At 37.7% G+C, this 23,393-nt stretch overlaps 1 protein-coding gene across 9 annotated transcripts in view; it reads left to right on the top strand.

Moving 5' to 3' along the window:
* Positions 1–23,393, top strand: part of EPB41L4A (erythrocyte membrane protein band 4.1 like 4A) — a 140,040-nt gene that overhangs the window by 85,949 nt on the left and 30,698 nt on the right. For 6 of the 9 annotated variants that reach the window (XM_017812648.1, XM_017812650.1, XM_017812651.1 and 3 more), the window contains exons 8-13: positions 1,475–1,563; positions 1,952–2,015; positions 11,606–11,697; positions 12,677–12,754; positions 16,948–17,093; positions 23,053–23,134. In XM_017812648.1, the coding sequence (XP_017668137.1) occupies positions 1,475–1,563; positions 1,952–2,015; positions 11,606–11,697; positions 12,677–12,754; positions 16,948–17,093; positions 23,053–23,134 (551 nt within the window). The remainder of the gene's footprint in view (positions 1–1,474; positions 1,564–1,951; positions 2,016–11,605; positions 11,698–12,676; positions 12,755–16,947; positions 17,094–23,052; positions 23,135–23,393) is intronic. The other 3 variants (XM_017812649.1, XM_017812653.1, XM_017812652.1) reach the window with 2 other exon arrangements.

Raw genomic sequence — 23,393 nt, forward strand, 5'->3', positions numbered from 1 at the left:
CACTTGTGGCAGGTTTTTTTTTAATAAAAGAAAATCAGGAGTTCAGATGGGAAGTTGTAATGTAGATAGTTCATTGAGTTGGATGAACACTTAGTAAAATTGCTTGAAAGAAAATAAAGAAATCAAGATAATACCAGAAGATTAAGTGTGTATTTCCTACCAAAAAATGTGTAGCCTGCAATATAAAGTATTTTTTAATGCACCCTGTGGCTTAAATGTATTCATATCTCATGCTCTGTGCCCCTCCCACCCATAGAAAACTGGGGGAGTGAACTGGAACAAGATTCAACATAATTCAACAAAATCATGTTAAATTAGCAGAGCTTGGAATTATTTTTTTCCTCATGGCTTGCTTTTGCTGTGCAATGAAATCCCTGCCTGGGTAGTGAGGGATGATTTCCAATATGCCCAAGTCTAATCCATGAACATCATTATTCCTACTTATATTACAGCAGCAGCAGAAGCCCTCATTTGAGACTGAAGCCACACACATAATGAGTTGTAGTTCTTTTTCTCATTTGATCATATTAAAAGTAAAGTCACCTTTAGCAGTTAATTCACTGAGGAGCACAGTCAGAACTTGACAGGTGTGCTTGACTTTGTAAGGTCTGTAATTACACAGGGCACTTTCCACAGTCAGTCTGTCTCACAATTAGTGTTTTTTTTCTGTTCATGCTCCGCTAGTTTAGAGATTGCAGTGCTCTTCCTCATTGCCTAAAGTGGGCAGATGAATGAACTTTTTCAGTTAACTTTCTTTTAACCTCATCCACTAAGGTTTACACTCTTTCAAGTGTAGGTGCTTCTGATTTTGGTTACTGACCATAAACTCTGGAGGTGGGCACTTTCTACCCCTCAGCACCAGCGTTTTCACCCTGTTCTCTCTCAGATTTATTTGTATACTGACTTCAGGAATGGTTTCCTTTGGAGGAGATGATGCATGTGGCTGTTCCCTGTATGCCATTGCCCATTCTGAACAAAACAAAACAAAACAAAACAAAAAAGCTTGTCTCTCCCAAAGGAGCTACTTCACTTTTTAGCAGTATGCAACTGACACTAGTTTAGGCGGGAGAGGGCAGCTGTGTGGTTGTATCATAGTAGAATAGATCAGAAAATTGCTATTTTCCTTTAGCTGAAAGTTGAGATATCTGTTACATTCATGCCTCAATGAACAGTTTGGTTTCTGAGTTTTGGCCATCTGCCAAATAATCAAAAGTAATTCCATATTAAAAAAAAATTTTGGTTTTTACCATGGCATGTGGAAACTCATTCTTTCCCTTGCTGCCATTCTTTCTTGCCTCATTGCCCCCTTACCTACAAAGTCTTGTATAGGATCTTGTTTGTAGATCAAGTACTGTTTTCCCATTTGCACAGAGAGCAAAACATATTCAAGTCATCAGGATGACTTCCTCACTGGACCTCAGTGCTATTGTGATAAAACTTGCAACTATGAATGACATACACTTTTATTTTCTAGGGTGAAAACAAATCTGAATACTTTTTAGGATTAACACCCATAGGAGTTGTTGTCTACAAGAATAAAAAACAAGTAGGAAAATATTTCTGGTATGTATTATTTAAATGTGCAGTCTGCACTAACACAAAAATAGTGTTGTATGGAAATGTATGGTTTGTGATATCTCTTTGAAAGGTTAATTATAGCAATAGAAAAAATATACTTGAAATTCTTAATATTTCTCTGTATTATGCAGATTTTTAATTCTTTGATAATCTAGGTATTGAAAACAGTAGATCACCTTTACCATACTCACGTTGAAATGTTTACATACCACTAATTTTTTGCTGATGTCTGGGTCATACCTGAAAAATAAACCTACCTGTGAATTTGTTTTTGTCTTTGTGTGTAAATATATACAACTTTATATTTTATGATGCATGAAATTAAAGGCTCATGAAGTTCTGTCTTGTCTTTTTTTTCTCCTCAACATTACAGGCCTAGAATTACAAAAGTTCACTTCAAGGAAACACAGTTTGAACTTAGAGTCCTGGGAAAAGATGTAAGTTTTTATTTAAGCCTGAAAGGATAAAGAAGTAATCTCAGGTCTAATGACGTTGGAAATTTTATATGTCCATCAAAGTCTAATTTATTTTATTGAAATTTACTGTAAGAAAACATCAAAGTGAAATTCATTGTATTGATAATTACTGCAAGAAAATAACATTATCCTCACATGCAGTATCCTAGAATTGTAAGATGGTTTGGGTTGCAAGGAAGCTCAAAGATCACCTCATTCCAAACCCACTGCTACGGTCAGGGACACCTTTCACTAGACCACGTTGGTCAAAGCGCCACCCAGCCCGTCCTTGAATGTTCCTGAAGTGGCTTGCAGTTTTGTTAAAGGGAGAGATGAAAGAAAGGTTTTCTGTCCACGCTTTGTAGCAAGGGGAAAGAACTTCGGCAGTACCGAAGTAGGAATTTTATGACGAATTTTTATCATTTTACATTGTGCTCTATAAATCAGACTGCTTCTGCAATGCCTTGGTATTGTGGAAGTGCTTTTAAAGTGCTTTTGAACTAGGATGCAGGGAAAGCTAATATTAAAAAAATGTGGATGAAGGAAAACTCAAAAAGCTGTTGGGCACAAAAGTAATTTTGTAGCTAGGACACAAGCAACCGTATTATACCGCTTGAAACCTATTTGTCAGAACTTAACATTGTGTGCTTTTAGGCCATTTGAGAGAAAGCAATCTTGGTTTCAGTGGAGCGAGTACAACAGTTCGATAGCGGGAGAGGAGGTTTTAAGGTAGAGTCAGTGTAAAAAAGACAAAGATATTCATCACCTATGAAGCCTGTGGGGTAGGGGGAGGGAGGAAGTGTTGAGGATGTAGGAAAAATAATGAAGTGTAATAAAGCAAATAGTTACAGTCAGTCTATGAATTTTGCTATCTGATTTAGTTACAAGTTTAGTTTGAGGAATTATTTTTTTGAAAATACTTTGTATGTCTCTTTGGAAGATCAGGACTGAAAGTTTATAGTTTTAAGTGGTATTAACCTGCTGGCAGTAATCCCCTTTACTGTTTTTTATGTGTCTTAGTTTACCTATATAGTGGTTGTCAGTCTCATCTGTGATTTTTCCATGAGGCCTTTTGGTATGTTGAGTACATTCCGCAAAATATAAGTGTACCGCTGACTGGTTGTCTTGCTTCTGTCACAGACAGCGTTTTTTGTCTCTACAGATGTATTGGCAAATTTTGCCTTTGATACTCCCAAGTAGTTTGGTGTGGTAATCTGTAGATTTTCTTTCTGATGGTGTGTTTGTTGAAATAGGAGAGCTGTTGGAAAGCTGGGGGAGGGAAGGGTGGGAAAACTTGTCACAATGTTTCATGTAAAGGGTGAATGATAGTTCATGTATCGTTCATGTATAGTTCACCTTTACCTTTTACAAGTTTGAGTTTAACTTTGAATTAATTGCTTGGAAGTGAAGCTGCAGTTTCTGTTTGATGCCATATTTCTATAGTTTTTGTCTGAACCATGTGCAATTGCAAAGTTTTAACATGCCAAGTAGAAAACCTGGAAGCTTTAGAAAATGTGCCTAATTTGAGACTGTGAATGTTGATGGCTGGTGAAAACTTACTATTGTGATCATAAGGCAGACATTTCGACAGAATTTAGTAGTTTCAAGCCTTGACAGGTACTTCTAGGAAACTGTTCAAATGAACAGTAAGTACAAGGGTGTGTACCATCATTAAATTCTCCTTGGCATCTAATACTAATTTGAAGTGTTTGTACAGTGCTTCATATCCTAAGAAGATTAGGAAAGACCAAAATGGCACAGAAATATCTTCTTTTCCCTTTTTGTTAAGAATCTGGTGATACTTTGAACAAAATTATATCTTGAAATAAGTAAACAGTATCCTTAGTCTCCAGAGTAAAGCTGTTGTAACAATTTATGCTGTTCTATACCCAGAGGAGGAATAGCTCATCAGTGTATTTGTATGAATGTATGTTCCAATACTCCTTGAAAAATTAATGTGCAAATTCATTTTATTCCTCTGTTTTTTTTGGAATAAATGCCATCACTTTGTCCTTCCGTGTGGGACATGACTATATGTTAGGAGAGTAAATGTGCCATTTTCACTCCATCCTTCCTCCAGGGATATCGCTTTACAGCCCAGGGAATGAATACTTTCCTTGTATCAGATGTGCTATATCAAGTCTGGAATGTTTTACATGTTTCCGGTTAGCTGGAGAGAACTCCAGAAAATACTCAGGAAGAGCAGAAATAATAGGGATTTTCTCATTTCTCGAATGGAACTTTATGACATATAGTGAGGAAGCTAACACCATCTAATGGAGCAGATTATTTCTGAGTGAATCGAGTGCTTTGTGTGAATCATGTTTTCCATATGGTAATGAAAACTGTGTAGGGTGTATTTTGGTTCATGTTTCCACACACACTGGCTGCCTTTATTCACGCTGACAGCCACCTTTCATGAGTACCCCTGCTCATCAAGAGGAAGCTGTTGGTGCCTTTAGTACCAGTGAAGTGCTGCTTTTTCCCTTGTGGTAACTTCTTTATTTTCTCTTCCTGAGAATTTTTTGAGACCTACCAGAATGGTGTGGAAATGGGCATCCAGATATTCTTGACAGATGACAGATGTGGCAGTCTAAACGTACAGGTCCATATCATTAGGCTGCCTAAAAACCACACTGTGGAGTGTCTGTGTCAGTCCTGCTTGTGGCTGCTCATTTTGTTGTTTACATTGCTTCACTTTTCATGAACTTGATGTTTACTGAGTGGAAATATTATTGCTTAGTGTCTGATAATGAAGTAAGGTGCTTCGCCTTTTCTGTTTTGTAGTGTAACCTCTTGTACTCCTTCATATCTCTTCCATGAAAAGAATTCCTGTATATTTAACTTCCTTGCATTTTTTCGTGCATACCTGTTGCTACTGTGTACAAGCATGACCATCAGTATTTTTGTTTTATCTTTCACTACTTTCCTTGTATTATGTTTTGTCCCTGAGGCTATTGCCCCTTCATAAACAAAATACCGCCTTTAATATTTGTCCGTCCATGACTTATCCTGACATGTGAGACTGAAACTCTTTCACTGATGTTAATCATTCAATGAGTATTTCATTGTCCCTGGAGTGGACCCATGCTGTGAATTCTGAACTATAAACATGTTAGGTTTTCTGTGGCACCTCTAAGTATCGGCATGAAAATAGGAACCCTTTCCCTGCAAGGACTGCACAGAAGGACTCCCTGAACATGACAAACAATTGCAAAAAATTTGTGAAAATGAGAGAAGTTTTTATTTTCTTGCAGTTTTCTTTAGGAAAACAGAAATCCATCTAGCACCTGTGCACAATTCCTGGTAGGGATAGATGTCTGTTGAGCAACCTTGCTGGAAACAATCCAGCAATATAGGTGGCTGCCAAAGCCCTTTCCTCTCCACCAGCAAAACAGAGCTTGTTCACAGTGGATGCACTATGTGGAAGTGAGTAGTCGAAGGGGTGCACAGCACACCTTCTGTTACTTCCCCCATGTGAGGAACATGGCCGGCTCCCCTAGATTTTTCTCTCAACTAAGGACATGAAACAAAACACCAAAAAACATGCTTTAATAGAGTGTGTGGGCTGGGAATGCAAATGTAATAATATGCAGGAGTGAGAGATGTGGGGCTTTTTTTGCCTGTAGGTACCAAGCACTTCTGTGCTGTTCCCCACAACCCCATGCTGTTTTCTATAACTGCACCTTTTACTTCAGTTGCACTGTGTCTGAACATGCACATGAATGATTTCACTTCTTCACAGAGTTTATGCAAAGCTTTTCATGTTTTTCATGTTTCTCATTCACCAAACCAGAAAGCATTCAATGTGCAAAGCGCTTGCTTTCATTATTTTTGTTGTAAAGGAGGGTCTTTTTGAATTCTGAATTTTATATTGCAAGAGATTTTGAAATTTGGGTATTTTAAGTCAGAACAACCTCCAAAACTGTGCAGTTGAAAATGATTTACACACTTTCAAGACATGCCTTCCTCTGCAGTCTTCCATATTCAGGTGAAGAGGCCTATCTCAGCTGAATTCATAAAGTGAAATTGGTAAAGACTCTTCAAGAGCAATACCAAACACTAATGCAAATCAGAAGTATATAATACTCCCCATTTTCGTGACTGAAAGTTGTCTAAATTCAGTATTTTTCTGTTCTTTTAAATAGTCTCAGAAAACCCTGTAAATATGCTTTATTTTTTTTAATCTGCTTTTCCTAAGTGTTAGAAATATGAAAAATAATTATATTAATAAAGTGCTTCAGCTGTACCTCTTCTTTTTCTATCAAATGCTATATTCCATCTTGAGTTACAAGTTCTAGCCAGGAACTTTTAATTTGATATATTGCTCCTACATTTTCTTGGGAAGATTGAATAGGGTTTGAAGGTATATTCCTCCTAGTCTTAAGTCCAATTTAGCTTATGTACAATTTCCAGACAAAAATAGCATTTTGATCTTCCTTACGGTTTAAGAATTTCAAGTGACTTTTGTATCATTTGCTTTTGCACCTACTTAAGTCAGAGTGGTAGTGGAGGATGGAGGTGAGCCAGCACAGTGGTATTAATATGTCATATTTAGTTTGTTTTGGTTGGTTGGGTGTTCTCTTTTCTTTTCTTAACCACTTTTTGAGTCATCTTAGAAGGACTGTAAGACTGGTTCAAGGTCTGCATAAACTTAAATTCATTGCCACTAAGGTGTTACTCTCAACTTTTTTTAAAAAATTCTTCTTTAGTATTTTTTAATTGGTATAATACAAGGCATAGATATGTTTATTGCAATTTTGACATGCTTTATGCAAACCGGCACAACTTTATTAATTTTAATTCCTGACTTGATACGACATTCTTAAAGATTGAGCTCATCTAACGACTAATAGTACATCATCTGTTACATAAGCTATGACTGGTATGCATTATGTAAATATATAAAGACAGAGTATTTTCTATTGAAATTAACAATTAATAGTATCCAGGTAGGTGCCTAACCTGGCAAAGAGGATTGTTGTGAAATAGTAGCTTCAGAGCTAGTGTTAGTATTTCTGTTACATGTACGTGAATGTGTAGTACCTGAACATACAGTGTGCTCTGTAATGGGGCAAGATCCCTCCTTATGTTACATTAGTGGTCAGTGCGACTGGGAAGAATGATGTGTGTGCTGGCAAGGTTCCCACTGTGCTTTTGGGGCTTTCTTAATTCATTTTCTGAGCCTGGATTAATGGGATCCCATATATGTCTTGTCATAAATTATACCAGCTAAAGCCTGCTACGAATCATAGGTTTTCACCTTGTTATCTGTAGGTGGGTGCAGAGGAATGGATGTAAGACTGATGTGACTCTCTTTTCTTTGGACTAATCCACAGACTTTACAAACAAGGGATCTTCTGGCCTCCAGGGGGGAAGAACTGTCATTTCAAGTGTGTGTCTTCTCTTCCAACTGGACTTGAGTTTGCCCTCTCTGGGCACTGACTGGGCTGTCTGTGCACAAAGCAGCTCTGAGCTTGAAAGCTGTGTGATCAGACTGGTGTGGCAAAGCAAGATGAGAGCTGTTTGCAAAGCACAGTGTGGGCATTCCTGGACTAATGTTGTTGCTCCACCAGTTCCAGAGGCATTTTGTGGTTAGGCAGAGCAGTGACCCCTCTTACTTGTCTCCTTTGAAGGCATTGGTGACCTGCTTTCAATCTTTCAGTTAAGGGATGGAGGCATTGTGGTGTAGCACTGCACCAGTTGCCAGCTCTTTAGTGGAGATCTTAAAGGCCCTGCCAGATCAGTCTTCTGGATGAATTGAGGGGTAGCATAAAGCAGAGAAGGACTACAGGTTTGGGTGTCCATCTGTGTATAAGCTCGTGGTGTAGTCAGGCTATCTGCATCTAGTATTCTAGTCTCTCTCTCCTCCTATGGGTGAAAATGGTGGTGAGATTATGGTGCTATGAGCTTTAGCATGTTTTGGAGATTACAAGACAAGTTTTTCAAGCATCTAAAAGGAGACGAATGTTTTATGTTTGTCCTCACATTTTTTTAGTGTGTGCCCTTTTCAGGATTAGGAGGAGGTGAGTCAAACAGCTCAACAGCTGGACACTGCTGCAAGGGTTGTGCCTGTCCTTTTGCAATCTCTGACCCCACTGTCCTGCCCACTCCTTTGCTTGTGCAAGTCACAGATGGGATTGAAAATAACCATACAAAAATAAGTTGTTTTCCACTTGTTTGATGAGCAAAATGGGCTTCCTGAAAGAATAGTCCAACACCAAAATGGTTCAAAGGAGAGAGGAGATCTTTAGAGTGTTCAGATGACCAGGATTGCTCTGGAAGCAGTGAGATTTCATGGTTTACAATGCCTCACCTTTAATACACTGGTCACTCTGAAAGCAACAGGATGAGTAGCCTATGGAAGTTTGTGAGGCACCAACAACACCGAATGAGTTTAGAATTGTCATTTCCTATAACTCATTAGCAAAAGTATAATAGGTCTTTGTGTCTTTTGGTTCAGATATATGGGAATAGTAAGAAAAAAAAAACAGCTAACACCCTCTATGTGTAGGAAACCACAATGTTTCAAATGCTAAAAATGTTGCCTTTTATTGAAAACAGAATTTCAGAGTCTTAACAGGTGAGGTCATCCTCGCTTTACCTGTACAAATCAATTTGTTCTCTTAGGGGAGAGATGTTAAACCTCAAAGATATTATTGTTTTCAGTACTGCTTAATTTTCATATGTGCATTTATAAATTGTGAGGGTAGTGGCAGTACTCTTGCAAGCCTTAAATAGTCTTAAAAAGTAAATAGAGTCCCAAATGTAGATGTGCTGTAAGCACTGTTGTGTTGGACTTAGTTGAAGTAAGTTACTGAATCCTTCACAGATAAGGTGAGAAATGGTGAAAGAATTTGAATTGTGTGCTCTGTGTTGGCATCAGGGATGAGTGTTTTAGGCTTACTTTCTCTTTCTTTAGCAAAATTTAATTGCGTTATTTATTACAAACATCCGTTTTGAGGCAATAGTTTCCAGGCATGTATTTTAATTTTGAATTCAAATAAATAAACCTGGGTGTGTTACGAGAAGGCTAGTCGGTCCGTCCCATGATTTTTAGGCATATTGTATCACTTTCCATTTCTGAATTCCATAACTTTTTGATAAATTGGATCTACAGGGTTATGCTTTTTCTCTGAGTGCATTTGATTGCTGAATACTAAATTTAGATGTTTCAGCATGTAGTTAATCATCAGTCTTTTCCCTGATGGGAATCTTTCACTGAATGCCAGTGGCATTCAAACTGGTCTAATAGTAAGTTGTGGCAAAAATACTTTCCTTTAAAAATTACCTTAAAAAAAATAAAAAGTCACCCCTGGCTTTTCTCTGCTCTCTGACATCCCAGAAACTCTCTCTTTATTATATAATTATATAATTATATATAATTATATAATTAAATAATATATTTAATTATAAAATTAAATAAATTTAAATACAGCAGAGGATTCTTTGCCTAAAAGTAAAATTTAGGAGTGGATGAAGAAGGAGCGAGATCATGCATATTAAAAGTGAGTTATTGACTTTTTTCCCCAACAGAAGCTAAATTGAGTCACCGTATTGCATGAAGTTTGCAATACCACAGGCCTGACTTGATATCATTCTTTAAAAGATGACTGTAGATATGTGGGTTTATATGAAATCACATCAGATGACAGTCTGGTATAGAAATTGTAATGTAAATCAGATCATGAAATCTGAAGCTACTGTTCTGCTATGTGTAAGATATGCAAATGTGAAGTACCTCTTGACATGTTTTCTTTAAAAGTTTTAAAATGTAAAAATGCATTATGATCTTTCAGTGGGCAGACTCTTTTCTAGTTGTCAGAGAAACAAGAGCAATATGGTTATTATTGAAGTAACTTATTTTTCTCCTCAACAATCTTCGAGAGTCTTCAGGAATCTTGAATTATACTTTTTATAAATTAAACTTATATTTGCTATAAGTTAAACTGTTTAATTCCTGTAAATGAGAGATGATGACCCCATCAAAACTGAAATTGTATTTAGAGGAACTGTAGGAATGTGTTTATGGTAGTAATGTACTACAGAATCATTATATAATATGCGTAACAGAATCAGATGAATGCTGGGTTTCAGCATTCTCAGTGGTCATATGTTCTGCTGTACTTCCTGTACTCTTCTTTCTTCATGTGATGTCCTGCAGAGGAAAATGTGCTTTTGAGGGGAGACTAGAGGATGATTTTTGTTCCTTGGCTATTCTGTGGGACTGTTCCAGCCAGCCACTTAATTAAAATAAGGCATGGAAGAAAGTAAGCTCATGTGTATGTTTTCAATTAGTGGGGTTTTTTTGGTGGTTGTTTTTGTTTGGTGTTTTTTTTTTTTTGGTCAGTGGATGAAATCTCAATTATTCTAACCACAGGTGCAGAATTCTATCTTTTTTACTGTTATTTGTTTCAAGGTGAAGGAAAGACTGCTTGAGGAGGGTAAATGTGATTTTGTGAGGCTGCTTGACAGCTGTTAATAGAGATATAATCTTTTTTTTTTGTTATAGGTGAAATTTTGAATTCTAGCGAACATACTGAACTAGTTCACAGTTTGCAAGGTGCTTGCAGTTCATCATACCTCATTAAATAGGGAGTGGGAGAAACCTACCAGAACTCTGCCATATGGATGGCACTGCAGAAGTACAACTAATTTCCTAAAATCAGCTGCTGACAGTGGTATGAGTCATACTGCTCAGTTTTGTTATGGATGGTTGTGTACTACGCTGAGGTCTCACACTGACCTGAGTGGGACTAGTCATTCTTTGTGCAAATCACAGATTAATTTACCGTGTGACAAATATATGAAAGTGTATTATTTGTGCACGTATTTGAATGTTTAGCCTGATGAAAACAAGCAGCATGATGTGTCTGTTCCTTGGTTTTGTCTTTTGGAATTATTTTGTAGTTTATATATATTTCACTTCTCTTTTCTCTGCCAGTTCCCGGAGATTAGGTTCTGAGCTGTGAATATTTTTTTTCTCTTAAGAGATTTTAAGGTGTATTTTATGACTTGAACATTTTTCCTAGCATTTTTAATTATTCTGAGGTTAGCTTTTTTAAAAAAAAATTCCATTTCCCTCTTTTTCCTAGAACCTTGGTTCTTCTTATATGTGTGTTTTGTGCATTTTCTGTCGTTTTGCTTCATATTAGTTTTATCATAAATTTTGGATTTCTGTGTTTCTTTCTCTTATTCTTTCCCTTTTGTAAACTGTTAAAGAGAATATTTTTGAATGACATCTTGAGCTGCAGTTTCAGAAAACATCAGAAACATAATTTTTGAAAAAAAACTTGTGTGTTTTAATTAGGAAAAAAGCTGAGTCTGCAAATAAGAATGAAGGAACAGAAGTGTTTCTAGAATCTCCTTTCTCTTCTGTTTTTCAAAAAGTAAACCTCTTTTACATAAAGAATTCTACAGAATTATAGAACCTCCTTTTCTTCACATTGTTTTTCTTTTCTTGTGTGGATTGATAGGAGATGGTTGATTCTTGTGTTCAGCAGATGAGATTCACTTCACTGGCAGAATCCCTCATAAGAATACTGATTTGTTTCGTTTTGTTTTGTTTTCAGTGCAATGAAACTTCTTTCTTTTTTGAAGCACGTAACAAGGTCACCTGCAAACATCTCTGGAAATGCTGTGTAGAGCATCATACATTTTTCAGGTAAGTGATAGAGAAACTGTGGTTTCCTTAGGGCCACTACACTGAATGAGAATCTTATTATACATACAGAGTGTTGTAACGCAGGCTTGCTGCCTGAAAACACAATTTTACTTGTGGTTACAGAATGCTCTTAAAAACTGACTCCTTCCCTTTTCTTACAATGATGTGAAAGAGTGATTTTAAAATAGGGTAATTTGGTGGTTTCTTTTATCTTAGCATTCTTTTAAAAACAATATTTCAGGTTGCACAGACTAGGCTTTAACAGAAGTGTCCACAAATGTATATGGCAGGATTTAAGCTGCCATATAGATTTTTACATATTTATCCATCAAATTTTCTGTAGCATCATTGACTTGAGTGAGGCCTTTGGATTTCAGACACTACTATTTCCTACAGTGCACAGAATTCTGGTTGGTTGGTTGGTTGGTTGGTTGGTTTTTGGTTTTGTTTTTTTTCATAGAAACTCATTGAATTTCCATAATGTTTTGCTTACTTATTGGAGTGTATAAAATCTTCCCAATAGTGCACATCTCAAAGCACTTTATTTTACTGTTGCAAAAACGCCAAGAGAAATGTGCAATGTCTAATTAGAACCCAAGTGTGCTTGGGGTTTACTTTAGCAGTGCTGTAAAGTAATAAGCTCAGAATCCCTCCTTCAGTGTCACTACTGTGGCATGGTGGGTTTTCCTGCTTCTGTGAAATATTAAGTGAAAGGCTGCTGGTGCGAACAGTTTACACTTGACTCTGAAATAAAAAGGTATGTAGTCAAAAGAGGAGGGGATAAACAGGTGGCTTTGGGAGACTCTCAGCCCCAAAAGAGTCTGTCTGGAGGTAGGGATGAAGAGGAACTGGCAGAAAATAATATTTTTTTGAGTCAAAAGTTTGTATTCTCTTTTCTTGAATTGGGAAGAGAAGAGAGAGACCTAGAGAGACCTAGCTATGTTATTTACTCTGTTGTTTTATTTTTCAAACTACACAGAGTGCCAGAGAATGAATCAAACTCTCTGTCAAGAAAAGTCGGCAAGTTTGGATCCATAGGTTATAAACATCGGTACAGGTGAATTTATGTAATTGTTTAAACTTCAATTAATTCCTTCTTCATTCATTCTTTTCTCCTCTTTCCTTCCAATGAAAGAAAACCCCACCCAGACTATGACCCAAAGCAGTTCTGAAAACAAAGCATGAATCAGGGCCATTTTAACAGGCTCTCCTTGGGAGTCTGGCAGTTTGGGGACAAATATAAGTTTCTTCTCATTCTCCAGATCCCCAGAACTGGTTAAGGTCCATAGTCAAAGTGAGAGCAGCCTTGGAAGTGCTTGAAATCAGTGTCTCCCTATAGGTCCTGAAATTATGTTCATATCCTAAAGGGGTTTTCCTGACAAGTAGGGAATACCAAAACAAGGGTGTATCTTTTCTGAGTGGAATAGGTGGCAAAATTGGGTGAATGTTCAAGCCTATAAGCCATGAAAGATGCTGTAAACTTCAGCCTAAGAGTGTATAGGAAGCACTGTTTTCACCATCACTCAAGAAATACATAGATGACATACATGGATCATAATGAGTAAGGTTGATTAAGGAAATCATTAGTTAGGCAGATCTTTGTCACTGCCTGTGGTGGTTTGAAAAACCTTTTCTCTGATGTAGTAATGGGTTGGCCCACTGATAATACTGGACCAATCAATAGTCCACGTGCGCCCTACGGAAATTACATGCCCACAGAAATGGAAGAGAAGATAGTGAAGGTAGTGTAGAAGGTAGGTAGCCATGATCTGAGCCACGAGGAGGCAGGGGGCCAGTGAGCCCCTGTGGGGGCCAAGGGCCCCCAGCCCCCAGCTGAGGCTATGGGAGACCCGGTATAGTGTCAAAGCTGGACCGGGTCCCGCAATCAAGAGCTGGAAAAGTTTCCTTACTGTCAGCAGCAGCAGAAGACACTGAAAGCGGCAGCAGAGCAGTCCTGAACAGAGACAGAGATGGCTAAAAGCCAAAAGATAGCCAGTAGCAGTGAGATAACGTGAAGCCGGCTGAAAGACGCAGAGATGTTCCTGCAGGAGGGAGAGCTGGCAACAAAACAGAGGAAAACGCAACAGAGCTGGTTTGGGGTAAGACTGTATTACTTTCCCAAACCCCAGAGACTTCCTGAAGAGGAGGGGTGGACTTCCAAACCCTTAGGGAGTCCCAAAATGCAGCAGCAGCTAGAGAGAGAGAGAAAGGGGCTGAAAAACCTGGAGTCGTCCTGAGAGCTGAGCCAGGATGGAATGCAGAGTAGGTGGCCTTGCCCTCTGCTGCTGCTGCTGCTGCTGTTTCTATCACGCTGGCGAGCTGAGACAGAGCAAAAGAGCTTTGGTAAGACTGAACTGAAAGCTGCCTTAAATGCTCTAACCCAAGAGAAGTGAAGGTCTCCAAGGAAAATCCCCCGAAGGCTCGGGCTCGGGGTTGGAATTTCCACAAAATAAGAACAAAAATCCTGACTGCCATACTTAAATCTGCTGCCTTGGAAAAAGCGGAGGACACTAACCAGTGCCACAAGAAAACTGAAATGAAGGAACTGTGGCCTGAAAAGTGACTGAAAGATTTTCTCTTTTCTTCCTGGACTTTTATTGAAGAAAAGGAGAAATTTAATATAATGTAAATATATATGTGGGTGTAAATAAACCTCTGTAAATATTTTCCCCTTCCCCCAATAACGAATGGTTGTGTTTTGTCTGAAAACTCTCCATATGAGGTGAAAAGAGATCAAGTCCATACCATCACTAAACCCTCTCACAGGGACAAACTGGGGGGGGGGTGGCCTTGAACTTAAAAATTAGATTCTTGGGAGTTTCAAACCACCACACTGCCTCTTAGGAAGACTTTTGTGAAAACAAGTCTGAAAACAGATTTCTCCAGCAACTCTTGAATTGCAGTTAGTATCTCTGGTAGGTACTAATAGCTGTGTATAATAGTAGCTCTTTTACACTTACTCTCAATCAATCAGAATTCATACTCAGCTGTTACCCTTGGATGTAAGATCTTGCTTGTAGTGCCAGTTCTGAGTCTGAGCTCATGTGACTGAATCTGGTTTTGAAAAAGGATCACTGTATGTATTCTGTAATCCAGACTATTTGGGTTATCACATTATCTGGCATGATCCAGCTTCTCCTTTCTGCAGATAACAGGGAAATGATTGTACAGCCTTTTGGGTTTCTTAGTTGGATCCTGACCTGCATTACCCCATTTGTAACAGCGAACAGAAGTTCATGGGAGTACTGGAGATGAACTTTCTGTGCTGGACCATTTCAGCAGATTGGAGCAGGGCACTGGTGCTGGGGAGGAGAAAGCTTTGAACTGACAAGAACTTTCCAATAAATTAAAAAGAAAACATGCCATGAAACATTTACCTATGTCTGAACTATCGCTCTTGGTGGCGCACTTAGGTTAATCTTATTTTTTTAATAAGTTTCCAGGGTGGCCTGTGATATGGTTTGCCATATTGGTATGATGGGCATTACTGACAGCTGTGTTTACAATCTTAGTTTTATCTAGAAAACACTAAAGTATGTATTTCCCTTCTAGTATGAAGTCTTCCCTGTATTGCTGCAGTGATTTCTTGTGGAGTCCCCCTGACCTGAGTGGGTGTTCTAGTAAATGGGGGTTGTTAATGATAAATCGGTGCAGTAGTTACAGCATTTTCATGTTATTTGAGAATCTTTTCTTTGCTTTGCATATCCATCAGCTTTGACTGTCTTCCCTCTTTGCCTTCGGACTCTGTTGTAGCATGGAAAGCAGTGACAATGTTGTGTATCTGTACACATCATTAGCTTAAAGCAGAAACCATAATCCCACCATTTGTCTGTTTATGTGTGGGGACCATAATATTGTCTTTTGGCTGGTCTTTTAGGTTTTGGCGTGGTGTTTTAATTTTTTTTTGTTGTTTGTTTTGTTTCTTGTTCATGTTTGTTTGTGTGTTTTGAGTTTTGTTTTTGTTGTTGTTTGTTTTGTTTTTCTTTTTGTTTGTTTTGTTGTTGTTGTTGTTGTTGCTGTTGTTTGGGGGGTCTTTTGGGGTTTTTTGTGTGGGTGAGGTGTTTTTAATCTTGTAGGTATTTCTCATTATGTGGCAGACAGTTTTCAGGAAAGCAATTTCCTTGTCTTAAGATCAGATACTTTGGAAGTATTAGGGGGAGTGGAAGATCCTATTCCCAGATGTTTTGTTAAAACTGCTTCTGCTATTTGCAAGACTGTCAAGTTGAGCAGAAGTGCTTTCTGGCTAACTTGGGAGCATCCATTAAAATGAATACAAAAAGAAAAAAAGCATTACTGTGATGTAGTGTTAGAATTCAGGAATTTTTGTCCATTAATTCTTTTACAAGCTTGAGAAGATAAAATTTCTGCAGTGCTGACTACATATGTAGGGCTATTGGTGAAAATAGAATCAGTATTTAATGGAGTCTATTCAAATAACTCAGGAAGTCTCCATATGTAAAACCTATATAGCTGCTTAGTACTTTCTAGTACAGTACCTGTTACTTCAAAATCATGAAACTGCAGATGTCAAGGGAGTTAATAGTAAAACTTACTTCTTTTGTGTAGTAAGTTTCCAGAAGCAAAAATGGAGTTTTGGGGAGGAATATGAGGTCTATTTTACATTTTTTTGATGAACACTGTATTCTGCTTAGTCACATGGAGAGGAACATTAAATGAGCATAAAATAGTGTATTTAAACTTAATAGCTTATGTAAGTTGTGCAGTGAAGAAGAGCCTTACTGTAGGTGGGAATCAGGACTTTTACTCAGTTTGTTATAGTTTGGGTCTGGGCTAGTGAGAGTCCTTTATTACAGTTTGTTTTGCGGTCTTTGAGGTTGTCATTCTACATGGCAGAGAAGTATCCCCTTACTGGCTGGAACTGAACAATGTTAAATATGTTTTCCTGAGGTGAAAACTTAGAGAAAGAATTCAGGAAGAAATCAAACTGCTTAAGAAAGTCATATTTTAGAATATTCTAAGTTAGACAAGCTCACGCTATTTTCACCTACTCCTAACAAACCAACATTTTGTTTTAGTGGCTTAACTCCTCTTGAAAATGCAAAATATAGAAGAGGTTGGCCTAATCTCTTGATGATTTTGCCAACAACTGATTCAACCCAAAATTCAGGGTAGTGCTACTCAGCAGAACCAGAGGTGGGATGAGAAGTGAATAGCAACAAAACATGCTGCCCAAAACCCATACAGCTTTTTCCCAGTCTAAAGATCCTGTTTCTTTGATAACTTTTCCAGGTGTTTTCCCATGACTTTTTTTGTGTTTTCAAGTGGCAAAACGTCTTTGCGAATGACCAGAGACCCCTCAGTGCAGCTCCCGCGGCCTGACCAGAGCATTGAAAGAAGTCGCAGCAAGACTTACCCCAAAAGAACACAACAAACAGGTAAGTCTTTGTCTAGTCAGCCTGTGGAGAGATGTCTTATTTGATCTTGGGTTCATTTTGTCTTCTGCGGTTTACTCAGAACTGCTGCAACATCCTCAAAGATCTCTCAGAGTGGATTGTGTCTTTTGCCTTAGGTCAGTGTTTATATCTAAACCTAACAGGGTATAAAAACTCCAGTTGCTGTGGCTTAAAGATGATAAAACCCAATGTGTGTAGGTCTAACGTAAAGGCTGAAAGGGAAGTTTGAAAACAGGCAGTGACAACATGTTTCTTTTCAGGAGACCTGTCTATCACAAAGGAATTTTATACCCGTGTGTCTTGGTTAGTATCCCATTATTCAGGCTGTTGACCCAAGGCGTCTCTCTTGTGCATCCTCTTCTCAGTTCAAGAGCAGTATCCCTTTACTTTGATATTAAGTGGAACAGAAGTTAGTGACATGCCCTTGGCAATTTTAACATGTCTCAAATGTCTGAGCTGGAAACCTATTCTGCATGCTGAAGATGTCAGGGAAAGCTGGAAATTTTTACAGGTGTTAGAGGAAGTGTGTAAGATTAAGCATGGATCACAGGAGTCATGCCTAGAATAGTGGATGTTTCCTGGAATTTAGTAATAGAGATGTCAAGCTGCAGTTCTGTGTGTGATTGCATGGATATGCTCAACTTCATCTATGACAGAAGTCACACGCATTTTAGTTGAACTTGTGCATGGAGTTAAGTGTGTGTATGTGTCAGCTGTTTGAGGAAAAACTTGTCTGGGCTTTAAAATATAAAAAATATTTATCTTTATTATGGGTTAATATGCCCTATAAACTTCTGAGAATCTATTTTTGAGTAGAGAGTAGACATACATCTCTGGAAACCTCCCATGTTTATTCTGGGTGCTGTCTTTTGACTCAGAAACAAAGCTAGTGTATTCTGCCTTTTAGCTGCAGTAGGTCTTGAAATGTAACATAATTAAAAGTATAGTCCTTGGAAAATAGGAGCAGTTTACAACATTTTTCCTTTTAATTTTTATTTTAGTTTATTTCGTTTAGTGTAAAAAGAGAAGGATTGATTTGCTTTCTGATTCTGTTATCTTTTTGTTGTGTCTGCCTTTGTGTGTGCCTCAAAGGTCAAGAAGCCATATACCCTTGAATTTAGTGACTTAGACTTTTGTTCATCTGGACTGTTCTATTCTTAGGGTAGGAGTTCAAGCCAAACAGCTTTTCCCACCCCATTAGTCTTCAGTTCTGTTGTGTGGAAATTTGTATTGAGAGGTAAAGTTGTCAGGTCTTAAATTGAAAATAATGTTTGCCTTAGCACAGGCAGCAAAAGTCAGTCTGTATTGCTGCAAGGGTGTGCCTCTGTTTTGCTTTTGTGTGTGTTGTGCTTATTTTTTTTCAGTCTCTTTGACTGAAATTGTGAGGAAAACTGAAACCTTCCTGTAGTCTCTTCTGCTGATGTAACATGATGCAGAATTCTGTGTTTGCTCTTCTGGTGAATTTAAATACTCTGTTTCACTTTAAAATGAAACAGCTGCTTTGTCACCATTTTACTTATATGTAGTCGTGTAATCTCTATCAGTCGTCTGGATGTTTTACTTTTAGTTCAACTTAATTGATTACCCATGTGTTCAAGTGTGCAGTTATTTTCCACTAAGGCAGGTGCATTATCTCAAATTATATTAATGTTAAATAAATTTGTTTCATTTCCCACTCAAAGTATGGGCTAAAGGAACAGAGCTATGTCATTCAAATTCCATCTTTCCCTATAAATAAGCATATTTTGTCATCTTTATTTTTCCATTTTGTCTTTGGCTATTCACAGTGATAAACCCTGAATACTTTTTCTCTATTTAAACAAGACTTTCAGAAGCTGAATGAAGACTAATGCTACTTCTCCTCCCTGTGTCAGAAAACGTGACAATCTATTGCATGTCGCTAGGATAAATCCTTCCCTTTTCACCGAAAATTGTTTTTGGATATAGCAAAGTCCATTTCCCACAATAAATCAAGACTGTTTGATACATTTTAAACATAACTTGCTTAAATATATTAACCCAATGTAGATTTTATTTTACAGACTAATTTTTATCTTGGAAATTACTCTGGTGGTGTAATAAGCTTTATGAGTTACGTAGAAGTTTCCCTGACTGAAATGTTTGAGAGAATAATATGACATTTCTTTTTAAAATAAATATCCCTCTTGCATAATGAGGTTCTGCAGGTGGGTATTGTTGATGGTTAGTCCTTTGTTCTTGATGTTTCTTTTCTGGTATCGGATAACAGGATTAAATATGCCTTGTTCAACATTTTAAACAGGGTGATTTTAGTTTTGCATGTATTATATATTTCTTGAGGTATTTTCTGTGAAATGCCACTTGAATTAGGATCCAACTGGACATGGCTTATAATTTAGTTTTATGGAATGAAAATCAGGGTTCCATTTATTTTCCCCAAATCCAGTAACAACTTACAAATTGCTCTTTCTTCCACCTTTACTGAGCTCAGCATCTTTCCTCACTTGCCTCTTGACTTTTTTTCCTCTTTTCTTAAGACTGCAAAATAAAGTATATCAAAGGCTTCAGTTCTGCAACCAGTTCAATTAGCCTTTCTGGTTTTGGTTGGTTTTTTTCTTGTCTGTTGGTACCAGTAATGGGACCAACCACAGCAGTGTTTTTGGGGACAATTAGAACAAATGCATGACTGTAATATATGCAACTGGCACTGCCTCCGTCATATAAACGTGTATGAAGTGCTAAAGCCTCCAGCCTCTGGCATCTCATTAAAAATCTTTTCCCTTCTTTCTTTTCGTATACGTGTTCTGGTGTTATAAACAGTTGTATGGTATGTGCTTTTTGTATATATTCTTTCTGTCACCTGAAGGCTGAGGTTTAGCTATCTTTTGCAGAGCTAAGCAATAAAGTTTCCTTGTCTCTTTGGTCCATTAAAGTATGCTAAACTCATTAAGACTGCAGCCACTTGGTGAGCCCGGGGTTAAGAGTTTGAGTAGGTGCCAAAATAATGATAGAAAGTATTATTTGTATTTTCAGTAAAAATATTTGGCTTTAACAGAGGGATTGAATACTGTGAACAGAGAGAAACTATCTTTCTTGTATAAAAGCCAGTGCTATTGATTGCTTCCCCTGATAGTATAGGCAATGCAGACAGTTCTGCTTCAGAATGGCAGATTATTTTCCTAGAATCCAGATTACAGTGGTTTAAAATGCAGTAACCTCCATTTTGTCACTTGCTTAAGCCATTTCATATCTCAGTTGCTCTAGGGTTAATTGAAAAATCAGATCAGGAAACTTCAATGGCTATGCTTTTATATCAGTTTTAAACTATGTTTTTATGTTACTGCATAGGAGTTTTTTTGCTGTATGTTCAGGCTGATGTTCAAGTTGGTGTTCAGTTAGAGAAGGGTTTTTTGTTTTGTTTTGTAAAGTCAAATAAGTGAAATATGTGTAACTTGTTTCATTTACTTTTCTCCCCGTTTCATCTGAAAGAGAATTACAGTTGCATTTTGCTGTAATTGCAAACTATGAACTCAAACAAGATCTCTCGTTATTCTGCCTTACCCTTTTAGGGCAAGGCTGATAGTGTTCAGCTTTCCCAACAGTGTATAGGATGAAAGCATTCATTATTCTTTTAGCTGAATGCTGGACATGAAAAGCTTCTTGGGAACATCCTCTCAGGGCAAACACTGATATGGCCAGACCTATTGCCATGGACCTGAGTTTATTCAGTGATGGAAAACATATTGCTCAGGGTTTGTTGTTTGGTAGCTGAGGACTTGATTTGTCCCTGCCTTGTACTCTGGGTATTTGTATAAACTGGTGTAAAAAGTGCTGCCATTCTGATTTAAAAGCCAGGTGGAGAACTGGGTGTGGATATTACAATTACAGTACTGTCTGTATTATAATAATCCCTGAGCAATCACCGGCAGTCACAGTCTCTGCTCTGACTAACACACATACTGCCACAGATGCCTGTCATTACCCTGCTTCACCAGCCTCAGTCATGGTAGGTAGAACTATTGGTCTGGCACAGTCAAAGTCATAAATCTTTTCCCAGAAAATTGTGAGATTGGGTTTGAAAGTTAAATTTTTAGGAAATGCATCTTGGGATGGTTTCATCTGTTTACTTATTTATTAACTTTGAGCTTTACACTTTAAAGTGTAATTAATTTAGATCCCTGATTTTGTAAAAGGATGGATGTGACGACTTCTGCATTTCATTTGTGGGGTGTGAGATATGCAAACCCTTGAGGCTATAGGGTTGGAAACTGATATGAAAAATAAATATTATCACAGAGTAGGCTGTGACAGTCCATTCATTTTTACAGGCTCTTAGTAGCACATGGTGCAAAGCATGAGCTCCTACTGCATGTTTTCCATTTGATCACACCATCTTTGCTCTCATGACTAGGTTTAAATACAAACAGATAACGTCAGTTAAATGGCTTTAGTTGATAAGAAACAGGCATGACAAGCTAACTAGCTTGACTGACTGCTATGGTTTTGGACACTTGAGTTTTAAAAAATGTAATAATCTGCTTGAATTGAATGCACAAATCAGCACTAAGATAGCCATAAAAGGGAACTGAAGTGTGTGCATTCACCTTATTGGGAAAGTTCAGTACAGACAATACTGAGAGCACCTTATCTGACCAAAGGTAAACAAGGAGGAAAACCTCCTACAAATGAGATGTTTGAGATTTCTGGCTATCTAAGGTATTTTGGAGAGGCCTATTACCTTGGCATGCAAGAAACAGCGATATAGATAAATTATTCCCATGGTGTTAGCATTTGGACAGTTTTTCTGGAATCTGTTCTTTTATATTAAGTAATCTATATCATACATAGGTTGGTAGAACAGTATTGTATTTAGTAAAAGGTACAACAGGTGGTACATACTGTAAGTGTGGACAGAAAGCTCCTGATCGAGCTTGTTATTAGTACAAAAGAATTGTACAGCAAGAGCTTTCTTTTTTTAAAAAATCAAATCCAAGGTCCTTGTTGTGGATAACAGTGATATCAAACACAGCTATTATGAGATCTTGTCTTGGTAGAAACCTATTTCATATTTCTGGGTAGATTGTGCCTGTGTGCAATAGTCACTGGTATGTTGTCTTCAGTTTTTGTATCTTTGGTTTTCCCTCAATTAAATACTTGTTAAAATGATAGAATAGAAACCAACAATGAGAAGCACCTGCTTCTTTTTTGAGGACTTACTAGAGCCAGGTGCTCCAAAAGCTGATGTGCTGAAATTAGTTCTTTTGTTTGAAAAAGTCATATCTTTGCTGATTTCAATACTTTTGTGGACCACGCTATTATAGTGGTCCACGCTATTTAATCTTCTGGATTTGATGGCCTGGGAAGGGCAAGCTAAATGTATCTAGATGGAAAAAAATATGGTGAGAAGTCCTGAGATATCCTTGTAGTTTAACTGTGACCTAATCCATTTTCACTTCATTACCAGTACCTTCCTTAAAGGTTGGAAGTTTCTGCTTCCTGTTCTTATCTGCTTTATATTTATTTATTTGTGATTTTTGGCTGTAGACATTCTTCCACTTTTAGAGGTCAGAGGAAGAATTACTGGGAAGTGACATCATAGCACCAGTAGGAGCAAACCTGTACTCTCTTCACACCTTTCTTCTCATTGTTGACTGAGCAAGGAATTCCTTTCTGTTGACTATGACGTAATATCCCTTTGAGAGCAACATCTTCACACTTTGTTTTATGTGGAAGAGTAATGAATGCACCCCATGTTAAACTTTCTTGTGATCTGGTACCATTAAAATTAAGGATGAGACACAAAAGTGTGATCCTTATACACCCTTAGCAAGTAGAGCATACACCAGATATCTTGTGTGTCATTTTATTTCTCATGCTGCCCTGTGTTCAGTATGTTATTATGCTGGATAGATGTGCAAGCATTTATGCTACAGGACTGTTCTGTTTTTGGCTCTTTTTTCAGGTTCTAAAAACATGAGCCAGATTACAACAAATGGGGAAAATGAAGGAACCACCAAAATTATTGCACCTTCTCCAGTGAAAAGGTGTGTATACCAGCATTTCCTTACAGCTTTTAAGAGATTTCATATTGCATTGGATAGAGGAACACATTTAGTAATATTTAGTAACAGTTTATCCTGCCCTTGAGTTCAGTACCATCTGATCTGCTGTCAAAGGTCAGAAAGTGTTGCCCAGTAATTGATTTTGTAAAACCCTGATCTTCTGATGAGTGTGGAACAGATTTCAAGAGACACAGGGTTTGGAAACCGTAAATCAGCACAAGTTAATGGGAAGGCAGACAGT

The sequence above is a fragment of the Lepidothrix coronata genome, unplaced genomic scaffold (assembly GCF_001604755.1).
Source record: "Lepidothrix coronata isolate B3197 unplaced genomic scaffold, Lepidothrix_coronata-1.0 Scaffold37, whole genome shotgun sequence".
NCBI classification, from domain to species: domain Eukaryota; kingdom Metazoa; phylum Chordata; class Aves; order Passeriformes; family Pipridae; genus Lepidothrix; species Lepidothrix coronata.